The following is an 18,712-nucleotide window of genomic DNA, read 5'->3' as shown; positions in this document are numbered from 1 at the left end:
ACATGTAAATGTTTAATCTGCACTCTGTTCAGTTTCTCTAGTGGATTGTATTTCCTGGCCTCCTCTCACTCTGCATCCTCTTCTGGAATCTGTTTAGATGCTCAGCATATGGTGTGCCATGGTGTCAGCTGAGCACAGCACTCCAGCTGAGGCTTTGCAAATGTGAATGCAACAGGAGGGGTTACTTCACAACACATTGGGCGTGAGAATTTGGTTTCTATGTCCTCATGTAGGGTTTGCCTTTTCCCAAACAATTCATTGTTCAGTTTGGTATGTGTACATCTCCAAGATAGTTTTCTAAATTACTTTTTAGTGAGTTGTTCACAGTTCTTTATGTGATTACATCTATCAGGTTATATAGTATGTTGTATTTCTGGCCTTGCTGGATTGCATTTTACTATTTCAGGTAGTTTTGGCTTCTCTTTGTTGCTCCTTCCAAAAAGGGCTCCCTTGTCCCCTCTTTTCTGCAGTGTCTCTGTGTTTCCTGTTAGCAAGTAAGCTTCACCACATCTCCATACTCCCATTTAAATACTTTACAGTGGATGCATCTCTCATTCTGAATAGTGTCTCTGTAGGCAACTGGGGAACTGGAGTGTTTTCAGAATAGCAGTGGCTCTGGCAGAGCTGGGAGGTTTTTGTTTCAGAGTTGCAGGCCTCCAGGCACACACAGGTTCATAACTAGTTTATGCAGTTATTTATTAGGTTACAAAAAGGTTTAAGGAGGTAGGGCAGCTCACAGAGAATAAATGAGAAGGTTGTTGCTCCTTTATTTGCTTGATTATTGCAGGACTTAAGAGAGTTAATCATGGGCCACATTCAGCAGTGTGCTGGGCAGCATGGAAGTGCAGACCACCACAGGGCCCTTACCAACCACAGCTTGAAGCAGAACAGAGAAATAAATTACATTTGGAAGATTGATAATGGTAGCTATGCATTAACTACCTAAAGGAGACAAAACCAAATTAGAACTGCTAAAAAATGCAGATAAACTCTTGATATATATACACACACATAATCACTGCAGCCCAATAAAATTATACTTGCTGTCTTCATCCAGGGTCAAAACTGCTTGGTGGATTAGGGTTTTTCTTGTTGTTAGTTAACATTCATCATCATGGTAGAAAGCAGATTAACAGAGTTGAGAGTGGAAAACAACAATTTCAGATGTTGGTGAGGTCTTACATAGACATATGGAAGATGAAAACCTCTGAAAAATGATTCTGTGTGGCCACTACTTGGAGCAGACTCTGCTATTGGAAGGGGATAAGAGAAGCAAATTATAACAAGTCTGGTAACCTAAAGTTACAGCTCTTGCATTCACTGTAAGCATAATCACCTTAGAAAAGGATGCATACTAACCAGGATGATCATATAATATTAGGAGCAGTTCCATTTATACTGGGAAAATAATTTCTGCTAAATAGCAGTGAAGAGACTTTGGAGAACCTCTATTCAGTGTTAGATGGCACAACCACACCTCTTAGTAATACACTGGTGTTGCTGACCACTGTGAAGGGCAGAGTCTCCATTTACTCAATTTATACCAAAGACAGAAAAAAATTGCACTAGTAACAACAAGGCAGAGGTTAAAAAATCTTAGTCAATGCTTTGTCAACAGATTTGATGGCTTGTTTTTTCTTAAATTGGAATCACTGCTGAAAAGACAAGCTAAACATAAAGTGCTTTGATAAGTATCCAGAGATGCAAAGTTGCAAAATTGTGTTAGTGGAACACATGAGTGGAATCGTTCTGCAGACCTCTCTTATTTGTCCTCAGTATAACAACTGAAGTAGTAAAAACTTAAAAATCACAAAATCTTGGTGAATTCTGAAAGGATATTTTTTGGAAAGAAAATAAAGGAAGATAGTTATTTTTCAATTCACTTTCTACTCAGAAATACATTGAAATCACTCATTTTCTCTGGACTTTTGTCTGCTTATGATGCAGCACAAATTCATCAGTGTGCAATTTTACTAATGATAAGCTAGTTTGCATCTTCATTTAGCAGTTGATTTGATTTTATCAACACTGATCAGAGGTACTGATAAAATATTATCTTCCCTTAGATTAATTATTTCTTCTCTGTCCTTGAGTCATCTCACAGGAGATTTATGGGACATGGGGAGCCTCTAAGAACTATTATTATTCACAGTAACCAGTGTTTCAACTGTGTAGATGACTGACATAAAGAAAGAGATGATTTCCTTAGTCCCAGCTTGTGTTCTCACAGACAGGGAAAAATTGCTACATAAATTCTCCTTGGCAACTCCCTGAACTGCTTGCTCTTAATCCAATTTGTCAATTATTTTGGAAGAACCAGTGTACAGAGATCCCGGCTAACAGCTAAAAATAGTCTGGATGCAGAAAGGCTTCAACGCATAATGCCTGAAATCCCAGAGTCATATTTTACCAGTAAGGACATCCCTGACTTTTTATTTCTGCTTGCTGGTGGTTTTTGAACTGATAGCACTCATTCTAGTTGATCTGGTGCCATTACAAATTTGATCTGTTGATTTATTGAGAGTTGAATATTAGTTGTGGATTATGATACAGGTTTATTGGTTTTGCTGTCTTGTTCATGTTTTACCTAAGAAAGGAAAGATTGCTGCAAACTGTCCTTAGTCTTAGGGCTTAAAAAAAAGAATTCCTCTTTTGTTATTTGTTTTTCTCTACCCTGCTCCAAGAGTATTACAAAGGTGCTTCAGCACAGTCCTTGGTGTTCCTGGTATGAAGTCCCTTCAATGTCTTAGTTTTGACATCTGTCTGGAAACTATACCATCAGTTGGAATTTTTGCTGGGTTGTTTTGTATTAGACTTTGAATCATTTTTTCCCTAAACATTGTTACAACAATGAATGAAAACTTCTGCTTCTTGCTACTCACTGAGTGATTTTTCTTCATTGTACAAATGACTGCTACAAATCTGAAGACAATTGTACTGTCTCCACAGGAAGCTTGAAATCAATACCATCTGAACATTAGAATTATTTTTTATAAGTTAGCACCCCAGGTATTTTACAGGACTTTAGTTTTTTCTTGACCATTCTCAAGGGAATGAGAATGGTCCCCTTCTCCTACCATTTTGTTTTTTATTGTTTTTAATCATGTAGGGGTGCAAATGAGTAACTTTAAATTCAAGTTTATCTCAGAAAGTAAATTATATGTTGCTATAATTTGAGTGAGAAAATGAATATGGAACTCCTTCGCAGTACTTTTAATGACCTATTTATTTCAGTTAGTACTTCAGAATAAGTATTCACAGGAAAGTGATTCGGAGCTGATTTTGAAACATGCACTGTCTGGTGTAGAAGATTTCTCTTTTCTTTCAAACTAAAAAGCATTAATGAATTTTTTAATATTCTACTAGCCACATGCAGAATTTTTGTAGGTGTTTAGTGATTTATAGTGCTTCTGATTTTGGGTACCCAACTTGACATCAGTAAACATGGTGTGGTTCTCTAAGGAAGAGAGAGCAGAGCCCTCTGAAGTTACCTGGCCATTGAAAGTCCTGAACAAGCTTCTTGGCCATGTAAGCAAATGCATGGATCCTCTTGAGGCTTTGACACAAGCTGACACTTGACATCCCCATTGTCAAGATTGAATTTTCTCTGTGCAAGAATTTTTTGGGTATGAGCTTGCAGGTGAAATTCAAGCACCCTGAACTATGTAGATGCCCAGCATTAGGGAGAAAATCCAACAGTAGTTGTGTTGTTTTCCTGAAGCTTGTAAACACTCAGCGGTGAGGCATGTTGGGATGGCCAAGAAAGCTTGAAGCAAGATGGAGTCACTACTAGGGAAGGTGAATTAGTTACTAATTCTAGTTACTAGTTACTAGTAAATGTTAGTTAGTTAGCTAGTTCCCAGCTAGTTTGAATGAATGCATCTCTCTCATCTCTCAGTGTGTTGGATTAGGTGTGTGAATCTTCCACATCATAAAACTATAAATAAGAATAGTTATTGTGAAGTAGCTTGCAAAAAGTAAGTTCTTCCTCTTGCTTACCCCATGGTAAGTTGCCTCTACATTTTTGTTCTTGGAGTGTTTCTCATTACAATTTGAACTGATTTCCAGCATGGTAAAAATGAATAGTGTTTATTTTCTAATGCCTACACACTACTGCAGTGAGTTGTCTCTTGTCAGAGCAGTTTACTGAGTGAAGTAAACCTTGATTTAATGAAAGAAAATGCACTAGCCAGCAGCTGTTATTTATGATTTTATTCAAAATGGTATGCTACTTCCATCAAGACACCCCTTTGTTTGTCTCATGCTATACTGCTTCACAGTAGTACATTTCCTGAATGCATAAACACAGAGGTAATTCAGAAAAGAGACTGTAACTTACAAAGGCCCCTGGGACATTTTTCTGTTTAACATGACTACAGTGTATGTTTAAATGAAAAGGTAGATTTATCTGTCTCATATCTGTCTCTCCACTGTACACTAAGTCATGTTCAAGACAAATTGATGAAAGAAGAGGAATAACTGTACTTGGTGGATTTAAGTTATTCTGCTGCAGGAGGCTCTGAGACTGCACTGGAAGGGGCAAAGGATAAACAGAAAAGGCAAGAAGCCTCTCTACAGAGGTAGAGGGTGTGTGGGGATCTCATTGGATCCCATTTACCCCCAATGCTTTATGTAAGGGGGATGATACCTTTTAACTTATTTAGAAAAGAGTGATTTAAAAGCAGTTTCTGCCATGCCAGTCTTGCAGGATTTCCCATCTTTCACCTGTATTTTTCTCTTATCTTCCCCTGCATCCTCCCACCACCCTGTTAGGCAGCTGAACCTAGTAGCAGGGACACCTTTCCTCTAAAAGACCATCTCCTGGCACTTTGCCTCGGTCAGCATGAGTCTGCTTTTTGTGCCAGTGGGTGGGTGGGTAGTGAAACAATTTCTTCTGAGCAGTTTCTTGATTATTTTCATAGTGCTTTTGCAAATGTCTGTGGTAGGTGTCCTTCTTTCTGGGTTTTACCTGCATGAATTTTTACTGTACTGAGTTACTTTGGCCCCTCTCCAGCTCAGTGTTTAGCAAGCTTTGCAACCCACACAGAATTGCTTTGAAGCTAATTTAAGAGGCTTAAAGAAGATTGATGAGGATTCCCCTCTGAAGAAAGGAAACCTCAGATCCTGTAGATTTGCTCTGTAGTGGTAACAGTTCTCTGTTATTTTTCCGGACTTCTGATTCATGTTCCATATAAGAATACAAAATCTGGTGTTTAGTAAGAGCTGTTCTTACGTGTGGCCATGGGCTGGCTGCCAGAGCTGCCCATGGGGCCACTGCAGATCTTACACTTGGGTCCATGCCACTGCTGCAATAAATGGGGAGTTTTGCTTGTGATGTACTATGATCTTTAACCCCAGACTAGTGTCTGTTTTGTAAGATCAGAGGTGATGAGGGATGGAATCAGCTATGGACAGATGGTGGGGAAGGCAGCACATAATTCTGCTTGAATCAGTGAATTTTCTGCCCTGGCATCTCAAGAGAGGATTTCTCCCTTCCTGCCAGCACTGCCTGTTCAGACTTGCTTGTGTGAGGGCAGGGTCTTTGTGACTTGCCCCCCTGAAGCACCCAGTGTTAGGACTTGTCAGGGGGAGATGTTGCTATGTGGCATTGTTCTGGCACCTTATCTCTGTACCTAAACATAGGTTTGAAAACTTTGATGCCACCATCTGTGAAGGAAGACTTCCTCTAGGGACTATGCCTTTAAGTTTATTGTTCTAATCACCTTTCAAAGATACTGGTGTGGGATTTTTAAAATCCCACAGTGAACATTTAACAAAGCATTTGTGACATTTGGCAAAATGTGAGCAACGTTATGTGATTTACTATGAATTCCTTATACTTTTGTTCCCCAAATCTCAAAACAGAAATGTCGCTGTGTGATGAGAAACCTTTACTTAACAAGGGGAATACTTTATGTGAAACTCAGTCCCAAGTAGTCATTCCCTGTAGCCCCTGTGCAGGGGTTGCTGGGACTGAGCAGTGTGTTTTGCCTCCCCAGTGCTGTCTGTAACTTTGTGGTGGCTGCAGCAGTGTGGGAGGGCAGTTATACTTACCTAGAAGTAGAAAAAATTGCTAAATCCCACAAAACTGTTAAATCCTGTGTTGGTTTAAAATGAAAAGGAATTATCTCAGAAAAAGTGTATAGGAGATACTGGAAAAAGTTATTTTAAAGGTATTATTGTGCTGTTAATAAACCTAAATTATTGAACATGAATTTTTAATAAGGAGCATTCCAGCTTGATTTATATGCCATTTTAGTTGCTCCTTGTAAAATTTTTTGGCATTTCACACAATGGATGTCAGTTAATGACAAATGTGATTCTTACCTGTTCTTAATCAAGCACACACAGACATGGAGAGAATTGCTGTTTCTAGTATGTAATACCTAATCTTGAAGGAGAATTTGGGAGAGATATTGTTAAAATAACTACTGGCTTCCTATGAATAATTAGCCTGCTGTGACTTAGGGGGTGTTTTCAAGTCTCAGAAATTAAAAGTTTCTACTTGCGTATAAAATTCATGTTTTATCTACAGGACATAGCTCTTTCTTGACAAGACAAATTAATCACTTTTTAACTGGATTTTAATGCTTTGCCATTATGAGCAAGTCAGGCAAATGATAAAAGATTTGTGAACATTCAGATACTGTTCACAGTTCAAAAAATATATAGATTAGACCCAAATGGACAAGAGTATTTTGGATTTGTGTTTTACAGCTGCATTTCAAAACCTGTGTTGAATCTTACCTTAGAGGGTGAATTTTAAATGTGTAAAGGTTTGGAGTTGTTTTTTGTGTAGAAGGATTTTAGGTTTTGTAAAAGCAAGATGAGTTCAGGTGCACTTTCCTTACCCAAACAATTATAATTATTACATGCATCTTTTAATCTCTCCATTATATAAGCACATAAAATAGTTCTGAAAGGGAGAAAATGTAAAACTAAATACTCAGAAGTTGCTGCGGTTTTTAATTTTTAAAAATTGAAGTTTTTATTCAATGTCAGTAATTTTAGATATTTTTAGTTATGTGGCACAATGTGAGTGTGCAGCAGATTAGTTTTATTTATTTATTGGTGTGATTGTGTCAATTTCTTTAATATTCTAGGGTACTAATTTCATATTTACAAGAGAAGTGCATATTGGATGATTGCCAAAATTGTTTTTACTTCTGTGTGTATCAATGTCTGGCTATGTAATCTCTGTAGATAAATGAAAGAAAAACTTCATCTGCAGCATCTGTTTTTCAGACCTTTTGGTTTTCTAAAATACTTTGTTTTGCCTCCTGGTGACTTGAGATGGAGAGGATGCTTCTTGTCATTGCAGAGGCAGAGGTGGATAAATACAGAGCCTTTCTGAATTCAGGTCTGTGTCTACAATGCCTGATGGTAGTTCCCCTCTTCCCTAAGTGAAGATTCACCTAATATAAATACTGCACATTTAAAGCAGATGATAATTAGGAGGACAAAGACCTTCCCAGGAATTAATGTATTGAACTTTTTTATCCTGCTTAACCCCTAAGTAAATTTACAAGCCAGAGGGCAAAGCTATTAACTGCGCTGGCTTGTAAAACTTACTCTGTAAACTGTCTTTGACTAAACATCCACTGACTTTTTCTGGTCTAAATTTCTTTCAAATGCTAAGTTTAAAAATCAAAAGAAAGTAACACACCACTCTATAAATACATTTGTATCACCAAAGAAGAATTATTAAGATTGGGCTCTATTTCTCTTATATAGCTTAATTTTAATTAACTTGTAGCAATGAGTAACTGTGCAAACAGTGTTGCTTTCTCCTTCCCTCTCAATAAGTAGAGTAGAAGCTATAAATGTATACTTCAGGCTCTGCCATCTGAGTTGAAGGTGTTTCTGGCCCTGAGACCCCACTGCCATGTGGCACAGGGACATTAATGTGAGACTGATAGTTACAGCTATCCCAGGGCTGCTCCACTGCTCCAGCACTGTAATCCTAGAATAGCAGCAAGGGCTGCACGCAGCAGGAGTGCCCTGTCAGCCACACAGCATTGCTCTTGCATTCCTAAAGGCTGAAGGTGCTTATTTTTAGCATGTCCCTCTTTGAATGGTGAGTTTCAGCATTCATAATAATATTTCTGAAGTGTTTTTCTCCATCCTTTTCCCTTCAAATTAATTTTCCTAGCTTGTCCTCTTCTTATAAATGCTGACATTAGTGACATAAGACCTTATTGGAAACTATATGAACAATGAGTAATATAATGTGACTGGCACAAGTGGATCTCTCCTATCTGTGATAACACAGGAAAAGGTAGTACCCTTTTATGAGCATTTAGCACTGTAAAAGCTGACAGCCTCTAAAGTTAGGCATGAAACACCATCTTGGGAAATCCTTTTTAGGGCTTGCCCTTTGCAGTTTACCTTAATCTTTGAGATACAAGCACATCCCTTTATTGGTTACATGAGTAAACCATTGGACTTGCTTCAGAGATAACAGCTAATTTAAAGGTGAGATTGAATCAGTTGTTGAAAATAGTCTATTTGGAGAAGTTTAAATGGCATCACATATCTTAGCGTCTCACTGAATTTATTTCCGTCCCCCCTCTCTTGTGTTCTTGGAGGGAGAGGTAATAATTATTTTAGCAAAGATAGGACTGAAAACCCTTAAATCGCAAATTTAAGCAATGCCATGCAGCTTGACATGCATATTTTTTTTTTTCTGTTGAGATTTTATTTAATGGTATGTTATTTTATCTTAACTGATGGCAATAAAAGCCCTACAGAAGTCAGTTTTCAGGGAGCTGTTATATAAAAGATAAAGTCCTCATTCAGAAACCAGCAGTGAAGTTAGTGGCATACTTCAATCATCAGGGCAGGACTGGCCAACTGCACTAAGTTTCTGGAAATATAGAAAAGCTGGGTTCTTGCTTCCTGAGAATTTCCAGCAACAGCTGGAGTTGACAGATAATGTTTTAGGGAAGAGTCTCTGGAAATCCTCATCATCAGCCTCAGTAGTTCTCCTGTTCATCAGTTATTTTATTTGTTTATAGTGTTCAAGTAACTATTTAAAGTAAAAATCCATTATACTCTGCTGTTCTGACAAGCACTTTGTCAATTGAGATACAGTTATGACAGTTGGAAACAGTGATTTTATCTGTGTAGAAACACCCTTAGGCTTTTAGTTTTGTTTTGTTGGGTTTTTTTCATCCACTGTGGGTGCTGTGAAATTCTGAATTTTTATTTGTAATATGTCTAGAGGTTTTGGTAAAGCCTTTGGAGGTAGATGTGATTTCATTTGCAATTTCTCACATTTCCTTAGCAATGATTAAACTAAAATTAAATGTGATTACTTTGTTTTCCGCCATGTGGATTTACATGTTTCACATTACAGGCAATGCTCAGAATAAATGCATTGCATAGGTTCATATTACTGATGAGGTTCATGTGCTGTAAAAATAGAACCTGTTGATCATGTGCTTTACAAATCACTGTAGGACTATTTCCTTTAAAAGCAGAGATTGTAAGCATGCAACTAAATTATAAGAATGTGTCATTCTTCATTTACTACATTTTTGTTCTAATTAGAGTTGAAGCTGCAACGATGTTAAAGCAAGGTAGCGAAAAGGAATCAGCCAGAATTTTAGGACAAGCAATAAGCTGCATTCACAGCCACGTGTTTTTCTTGATTGGCAAAATATAACACAGTGGATCCCAAATTAGAGTATGCAGGCAGAGACATGCATCAAAACAAGAAGATGTGGGAACTGTGTTAAACAATTACAGTCTATGTTTGTGTACATGGAGTTCAGCTTTCAACCTCACACTGTGTTGTGGCAGCAATAGAAAGATGTATGGAAGCATGTGCTACGTGGAGACTTTGTGTTTTGGGAGCTGGTTTCCTTTCAGGAAGAAAGCCAGTGAGCAGTTCAGTTGTCTTCTTTGACGGACTGGGGATTCTGCAAGGTTGGGTCTCCTGGTTCTAGTTGCCTAGTAATGTCTGAAAATGCACCAAAGTGCTACAAAAGTTTCTGTCATGGCTTGTGTTACCACCCTGATAAGGTTGGTGTCCCTGAGACAACCTGAAAGACTGGACAATGCTTAGTCCACCTTTGCTGGATACAGACTGGCTTTAGTGAAATTATCTGTGCAGGAAATCTGGTTTTAGTTCTGTTTGTTCTCTGTGCCAGCTCAGTCTTTGCTCCTTTCACATGTGACAGACCATGCAGCCCTTGTGTTTTGACAGTCTTCCCTTGAAGAGAGCTGTATTCTTTTTGTAACATTTTCTTAAACCCTCTTGTGTGTAGAACTGAAGAATAAGATGCCTAAAGGTGATACCATCATACCCTTGGTATTGTCTAATTTTGGTACATTTTCCAGAGCTGCTAAGCAACCAAGCAGGTGGTGCCCAGTACTGAACCTGACCTGGGCAATTGGTGCAAGTTGCTCAGGTTTTACCCTCAGACCCCATAGAAATGGTCACCTCTGATTCTTGTTAACAGCACTTGTGGGAAGTTACAGCCCTAAGAGTATTTTTTATTTCTTTTCTCTTGTCTTAGGTTTTCTACCCTAGCAAAGATGGCACTAAGATCCCAATGTTCATTATTCACAAGAAAGGAATTAAATTAGATGGTTCTCATCCTGCCTTCTTGTATGGATATGGAGGCTTCAACATATCAATTACACCAAGCTACAGGTAAGCAGGGTGATTCACACCTTCTCCTGAAGTATCTGCTATTAGCAGCTGTCACCATGAATCTGACAGGATGCATTTCAGGTTCCTAAGAAGCAAGATGAGGGCCATAAGGGCTGCCCAGGCATCATTTGTCTGCTTTGTTAGTTCTGAATTTGAGGGTTTTACCCAGGCTCACAGAAGAAGTTATGTCAGAGCAGAGAAGTGCCCTGCTCTCCTGAGGTTTACAGCAGTCACCCTGCTCTTAGGATTACACCTTAACCTCTTCTTGCTCTGTCACTGAGTTGAACAGAAAAACATGGACAAATATATTAAGGAAATATTTGAGCCCATTGCTGAACTAATACCGTAAGAAAGTTTCTTTATTCCAAGTGAAACGATTACCTATGTCTAAATATTATAGAAAATCAAGTGTTTGACTAACTTAATGTAAATAATTAAAATTTGGCTGCATTTTCATATTATGCTTTTGAGATTACATTGGAAACAAAATCCTTCTGTGGCCCATATGATCAGGAAAGAGGATTGTGTCTTGACACACAAATGATACTGTCCTCACAAATGCAAAGCAACTCATTGTAAACCAAAAATGCTGTGTTCAGATCAGGCTTTGTAGCTCTCAAAAACCATTAGCTTTATTGCATAGATGATCCCTTTAAAGAAAAGGCTTACTTCTTAAGCAAGGCAATTTGAATAGACTTGCCAAGAGGCAGTGCTTGAATACCTAAGGAATGCTCCTAGGTGAGGCAGAGGAAAGCAGAACTGGAAAGAGCTGAATAGAGAACAGTTTTTCAGGAAGCAGAAGAGCAGCTCACTACCGAAAAATAATCTATTATAAAACAATCCTATTAAGTTTAAATGCTACCAGTCTTACTGTAGAGTTAGCACATTTCAAGAAATCCTCTATAGTGCTTGACTTTCTTATTTGCTGTGATTGTATTTCTGAATAGCATTTACAGTTTCTTGTCCTTTTTAGCAAATACCTTGTCTAACAATGAATCTCCCATCTTGTACTCTGTGATTATTTGTAAGCTTTTTATCTGCCTCATAAAGCTACACTTCTAATTTCTTGTGGTTCTTGAAAGACACAATTATATAACTAGCATAGTTTTAAAATTCTTTTTTACTTAGGCTTAACCACTTATTTATTACAGTTTGTTGTAGATGCTGAGAACTGCTATTAAACTTACCATGTTTTCATTTTTAAAGAATGTAAAATGAATATTACATATCTGTTGATTTAAGGTAAAATTTCACATCCTGGAGAGCTGGTTGCTGGCAGAAGGAGAAGGTATTTCACAGTCCCTGCTTCCACCTCCCATCCATTGGCCCTGGTGCTTGCTGGAGCCTTTGCTAAGCTGATTTACCTCACAAGAATGACAGAAAACTATCCCAGCAAAACGGAGTGGGTGGGTTTCTGCCATTTTGGCAAGCTAAAAATTGATTCTCGTAGGAGTCCAGCAAACAGCAGCAAAAGGTTGCAGCTGACATTTAGAAGAGAGGAAGATGGGAGGTAGGAGCAGTGACCTATATTTTCCTGAACCCTGTGAAACCTTCATTATGCAGTTCATAAATTAAGAATATGAATCTGTAGCAGTCCCTTAAAAGCAAATGCATAGAGAACTATCAGTGACCTCCAGATCAAAATATATTGTCCCACTGCCAATGTAAATAAAACATAATTGGCCACAGCTCCCTCCTTACTCTCTCCCTGTAATATCAAGATATGATTTCTCAGCTTTCTCTTTCTAAAAGAAAAACAAAAAGAAAAGCCAAAAGCTTCAAATACATGTTTATGACTAATAACCTGAGAGTGGAGTACTTGGTGAGGGAATGTGTTCCAAAAGGAGGGAGGCAAAATCAGGGAAAGGAAATTCTGGCAGGGAATTTATGTCAGAAAGGCAGGATGTCCAGTTCACCCTTTACCTGGCAGATTCCACTAATGCTTTACTCCATCTCTGTTACTACATTATGCAGTACTCCACAAGGAGTTCCCAAATCCAAGTGCTGTTCTATCCACAGCCCAACACCATGATTTGGTGGAGGGGTTTTTTGGTGTTTTTGTTTTGTTTTGGTTTGGTTTTTTTTTTGTTTTGTTTTTGGTTTTGGGTTTTTTTGGGTTTTTTTTTGGGGGGGGGGGGGTTTGGTTGGTTGGTTTTTGTTTTATTTTATGACCACAGGCTTGAGTGCTAGAAAGCAGCCGCAGGATGGCCAAGGCTGAGGCTACATCACTCACCTGATTCTGAGCTGAGATGTAGCCATGGAAATGTAACCAGTAGGAATCAGCTTACCTTTAAGAAAAACAAACAAAAATTCCTGGCTAAAGACTCCTAAGCTTTTTTACTTAAAACTTTCCACAAAGCATTCCATCATCTCCTTTCCAGTGGTTCAATCCTGTCCTGTATGTCTTCCAGGCTGTACAGTATTTTCTTACTGGTATTTCATACCCATTAGTGTGAGCCAGCTCTCTGGTTTGCGGAACTTATTTCTGTTTAATTCACAAACTGATGTTCCTTTTCACATCAAAAATGAAAAAAATATTTTTCACTGAAAGCAATAGAAACAAACCAACAGGTTACAGGATCCAGAAATAACTGCAGCAATGATGGGCCAAAGTCATTAAGTCAGTTACAGTAGTGGTTTATTTTTGAATGCAAGCATGCATTTTTCATATGGCTTTTCTGGACTGGGGAGCTTCATTTGGTGGCATTTTGAGATGGTGCTTGCTAGAGCACTGTCATTAATTATACAGCCCACATAGCAAGTGCAAGTGAAGGCTGATGGAGCTGATGCCAGTGGCTTGGCAGAGCTGCTGGGGAAATGGCATCACAAACCCACCACTGATGCCTCAGATTTGGCTAACTGCACTGTGGGAACCAACATGTTTCCCTTCACTGTTGTGTGTGTGCCTGCGTGGGTACAGGAGAAGCAATTTCTAAGTCATCCTGGAATACAGCTGGTTGTGCAGCAGACTGTGAAATTGCTTGTCACCGCCAGGATGTTCCCAGCCTCTAAGCAAAGAGGTGGTGCAGGGAAGAGAGACTGTGAGCCTGGAGAAAGGTCAGCCCTCAGTGCAGAGTGGAGGATTACTCCTTTTGCTTATTCTCTTACTGCTCTCTTCAGCTCGACAAAAGCTTAAAAAGCAACCAAGTCCAGTGGCTCAGGACTTCTTCCCCATCACCTGTGCACTAGCCTGTGTTTTTCTGTCAACTCTAGTACCTCACAGCAGATCAGTAATTCTGGGGAGGTGTTCTTGGTCTGTGAAGCACTGCTCCTCACATTGTTCTCTACTGTAAAAAACAATATCTGATTAATTAATTCTTGTTTTATGCTCTTTAAGAGTGATTAGAGGGTCAGGAAGGAGCTCTCCATGGTGGGAACTGCCTTCTGATCCCTCCACTGACTCCATCTTGACCCTGTTGTCCTTTCCTTTACCCTGCTTCCAGGAGAGAAGGAAGAGCAGGGATAATGAGCAAAAGGCTAATGGGAAGGGCAGGGAGCCAGACTTTGCTTTGCAGAATGAGACATTTCATAGCCATGCAGGTTGACTGGGCAGTTGGCTGTGACTCAGACACCAAACTGACTTGTAATCAAATCTGGAAGCAAGAATCCACCCAGAAAAACACAGCAGGCAGTATTAGGGTTGTGTGTGAAACTAGAGCTTTGTGCTGATTACTTGGAATTTTCACTTTTTAAACAAGTAATGAGTTTGGAATCTATATTTGTAAAACCTGGTTCCTGAACTTAAAGGTAAAGGTGAAGAGAAAAACTTTGAGAAAGTTTGTTACAAATACTCAAAATATTGGTCAAGTTAGGGTCCTGACTCACCATGATCCTTCAGATGGGCACAGTTGCTTTCAGCAGATGGAAGAGGATGGATTCTGTTGTGGAATATCTGATTTTTTGAAGTCTTCTCATGCAGTATGTTTGTGAAGCAAGCTCTTATCTTACCTCTAATTGTTACTTGCTACTTCTGGTTATTAGGGAATCAAATAACTTTGGACCAAGAGGTCCAAAGTTTGAGGTAGACAGGGAAAAGAAGTGCAGAATATTTTGGGGGGTTTTGTGACTCTACATACCAAAAATTAAGAAGCCACAGTCTGATGAGGCAACCTGCTGTCAGGTTACTCCACATTAGCTGTGCAGCAACCTGCTGAAATTAAAGAGTCCTGGAGTTTGACAGAGTAATACTCTTTGACCTTTGCACAATGTGCTTCTAGAATATCAATCTCGCATCTGATCAGCATGTCACAGCAGTCTAAGGAAAATGCAATTCAAGTGATGGTCTTAAGAATTCATTTTACAGAAGCTGAGATAATTCATGGCTCCTGAGCCATCTGATGGGCTGGATAACCAGCCTAGGTGGAAGCTTTTCCTTTGATGGTTATGCAAATGCAGAAATCTCTTACCAGTTATCCTTGTGCTTTCCTTTTCATTTCCTTACTCCTTGATATATACTCTCAAGAACATGTGCCAGTACATAAGTAATTGCTTTGGGAGGTGTGAAAATTTCACCTGTTGTGGTACTGCCTCCACAGGAGACACACTCTAAGACTGCCATTTTTCAAACCATTTCTGATAAACAGCAGTGGGACTTAAAGGTAAAAAGACACAGCCCTTGCCCTTGTGGTTGAACAAATTTGTTTCCTGCAGACAGTGGTTTCTGTGTGAAAAAAGAATTCAAGTAAATAAGAAATTTAAACCTACTAGAGGGAAAAAAAAAAGACTTGTTGAGGTTAAATATTAATATTTTACTTGTCTTCTTTGCATAGGTGTGGTTGGCCTTCTGCAGCTTTGCCTGTATTAAGCTACTGCCTCAGCACATCAACAATTAACATTTTTTAATTGTTAAATATAATTTGATTACTTCAGTCTATTAAAAAAAAAAGATAGTAATACATCTGATACTTTTGCAACTTGACATTTTAAAAAAATGTGCTATTTTCGCTTTCAGACAGTTTCAGGAGATAGTAGGGGAGGCAGAACCTGTAATTTTATGTTTATACTATTTGTTTTGTATTTAGCAATGTAAGAAGAAAATGAATAAGAATGGGATTGGCCAGCTGCTGACTTGACTGCTGACCATGGCACAAAAGAATGGTAGATACAGAATTTTTCCTTGCAAACACAATATTGCAAAGGTCCAAAAGAAGTAAATTAAGCGGAAGTTAGGTTGAAAATTCATGCTCATAAAAAAAAAACCAAGTGCTGATCTTAAGTCTTAATTCTTTGATTTCTTCCTTTGGGCTAAATCTTCCTTTCCTCTCTGTAGAAGTGGAGGTCCCATGATGGAGGAACAATTCAGAAAGCTATGGAGGTCCAGTGGTACTGCATAACTCTAGTCTGCAGACTAGACTGGACTAGACTGCAGGCTTTGAAGATAATTTTTGTAAATGGTGACACATTCTGAGTGGTCATCTGCTAAGCCAAACCACTGGCCACTCTCCTCTGAAGAGCAGAACTGAGGGAGGAGGAGCAGACCAGCACTGTTCCTTCCTCTCCTAAAGCTGCTGGGAGTTTCATTTCCATGGATAACCATCAAAAAAGCCTGACTACTCAGGTTCACCATCAAGAGGGACTTAATTCACAATTTCATCATTGACTTTGGGAGAGATCTTTCCCTCAGAGTATTTTTGCAGAAGTGGTAGGTGTATAAAAATTGGAAAATAAAAATAGTCCTCTTATCTGTTTGCTTTTTCAGCGTGTCAAGACTTATTTTTGTGCAACACCTGGGAGGGGTTCTGGCAGTGGCGAACATCAGGGGCGGGGGCGAATATGGAGAAACCTGGCACAAAGGTGAGTCAGTCAAAGCACAGGAACAAAACTGCAGGCTTAGCAATGCAAATTGCAACATTTGCTGTTCACTCCTTCTCCCATGCTCACATCTCCTTTTGCATTTTATTTATTCTGCAAAAAAGTAGATCTTTTTCCATACTTACATGTTAGATCTGTACGTTGTCCAGTGTTAATTTGATGGTTTTCATTAGATTATTTTCATTTTTGCAGCCTACTTAAAAACAATTTTGTACAAAGACAATATTTTCCAACAAAAGCATTGGGTTTTTTTAAGCAATATCAAGTTCCCTGGAGTTAAACACAGGAAAATGCAGCTATTTATATTGAACTGATCTTACAAAATATGTCTGCCTATTGCAAAAGACCTGGTTTGCTTTCACATACCTCTTTCATTATTGCAGGTTCTCAATTCTAAATCCCCAAGACAACACTGACTATTTAGACTCTCTTGGTATGAAACATGCACACACAAAAAAATTTGCAGAACTTTATGGAAGGTGTGAACTCTTGAGTTTCGAGTATAAACTCTTCTCTATTGTTTTTGCATAATTTATGAATAGACCTTTTTTTTTGAATATTTGATGAATATGACTGGAAAAATGTCTTCACCAAAAGGATTTTCAAGAAGCAGAACAGGCTCCCCCTGGAAGTGGTTGAGTCACCATCCCTGGAGGTATTTAAAAGACACATAGATGTGTCTTAGGGATATGGCACTGCTGAGTTAACAGTAGAACTTGATGATCTTAAAGGTTTTTTCCAACCTAAATGTTCTGTGATTCTGTGATTGAAGTTCATATGAAAACCGTCAGCTCCAGAAGTGCATTCAGATCATCCCCTCCAAACTCTTGGGGGATCCAACTTGCAGGCAATCATTTGACCTTTTAGGGTTTTCTGAAATCTGACTGTCATGCCACAGGGAAACTCAGTCAAACACTGAAAAGCTGTCAGTCTCTTTTCCCCTTTTCTGAACACTTTTGATGTATTTCAGTCCATGTTTCTCCCATCTTGTCTTAAACATTTAATTGTCTTTGTCCACTTGCCTTATTGTTGACAACTGTCCACATTCCTCCACCAGGGGAAAAAGCTTGGAAAAGTTCTTCTTATTTCAGGAACATACCTATCCTTATTTAAAGGTGACACTTTACTCATATTCCAAGAATCTGGTGCATAAGTTGCTGGGAATGTTGTCAGCAAGGCAAATGTACCAAAACAATGGTGCTTATGATCTAGCAATTTGCCATGGCAGTAAGCCATAATATCTTTTTATCAGACAAAATGGTATTTCCAGATCATTGCATCTTGATTTTACTATTTCATCTGTGGTAACTATTTGTCTGGGTCATTTCCTCACAATTGAGTTAATTATGTAATAGTTTCATAAATAGAAGCTGTATGTGCTTGCAGATACAGGATATTATTGCTAAAGATGAAGTATCCTTCATTAATTTTAATTTGGAGATTGATTTGTAGTAGATTTTAATAAAATTTATTTTAATATGATAATGCTTCTTTGATGCACCTATTTCCTGCTTGATTTTGACCCAAGTCTTTTATTGCAGTTTGAAATAAAATATGTATCTGTTCTTTTTTAATTCCAGAAGCAATTACAGAAGGCTTTTTTGCTTAGGTTCAATTTTATAAATAGGATTCTGACCTTACACCAGCCTGGTGTTTTGAGCAAGGAGTAAGATTTATTTCTCCTTTATTGCCACATACTTAAAGACTTTTTTGTTGTCCCAGTATGTCTATTTTCAATGGTCTTGTTAATACAAGAATGATGTGTATTTGTTAAAAAAAACCCAACAAAACTTACAAATGTACTGGTTCCAGTTCTAGCAGATCTTTATGACTAAATGTCAGACTTACATTGCTAAACTTCTGTGGCACAGAAACAAAGTTTTTACAAAACTATTGGTTTTTTAAATGGTTTTACAAAACCATTGTAAACTGGTTATCTAAGGATCACATGATGGAGAATGGAGATAAAGAGACATCTCAAGACTGTAGCTCATCTAACTTAATTTAGGGTAAAATTAATTGTCCTGGAGGTTTCTGGACCATAGGGGGAACCTTAGGCAATTAGCTTGGAATAAACATCCAACTTTTAAAGAAAGTAGAAGAAACTGGACTTCATTTCTGCATCCTGTAAGCCCCACTTGCATGGCAGGGCCACTGCCTTTGCTGCAGGAATGCAAGGATTTTCCTCCTAGTTCCCATTTCTTACCAGCATTTAATTGGCTGAGATTACCATGGGCTTTA

At 38.5% G+C, this 18,712-nt stretch overlaps 1 protein-coding gene across 1 annotated transcript in view; it reads left to right on the top strand.

The window, feature by feature from the left end:
- Positions 1 to 18,712, top strand: part of PREP (prolyl endopeptidase) — an 84,871-nt gene that overhangs the window by 59,151 nt on the left and 7,008 nt on the right. The window contains exons 11-12 of the mRNA XM_064709866.1: positions 10,524 to 10,660; positions 16,359 to 16,453. Coding sequence (XP_064565936.1) covers positions 10,524 to 10,660; positions 16,359 to 16,453 — 232 coding nt within the window. The remainder of the gene's footprint in view (positions 1 to 10,523; positions 10,661 to 16,358; positions 16,454 to 18,712) is intronic.

The sequence above is a fragment of the Zonotrichia leucophrys genome, chromosome 3 (assembly GCF_028769735.1).
Source record: "Zonotrichia leucophrys gambelii isolate GWCS_2022_RI chromosome 3, RI_Zleu_2.0, whole genome shotgun sequence".
Classification (NCBI taxonomy): domain Eukaryota; kingdom Metazoa; phylum Chordata; class Aves; order Passeriformes; family Passerellidae; genus Zonotrichia; species Zonotrichia leucophrys.
Note: the sequence above shows the minus strand (reverse complement) of the source record. Positions and strands in the feature narration are given on the sequence as shown.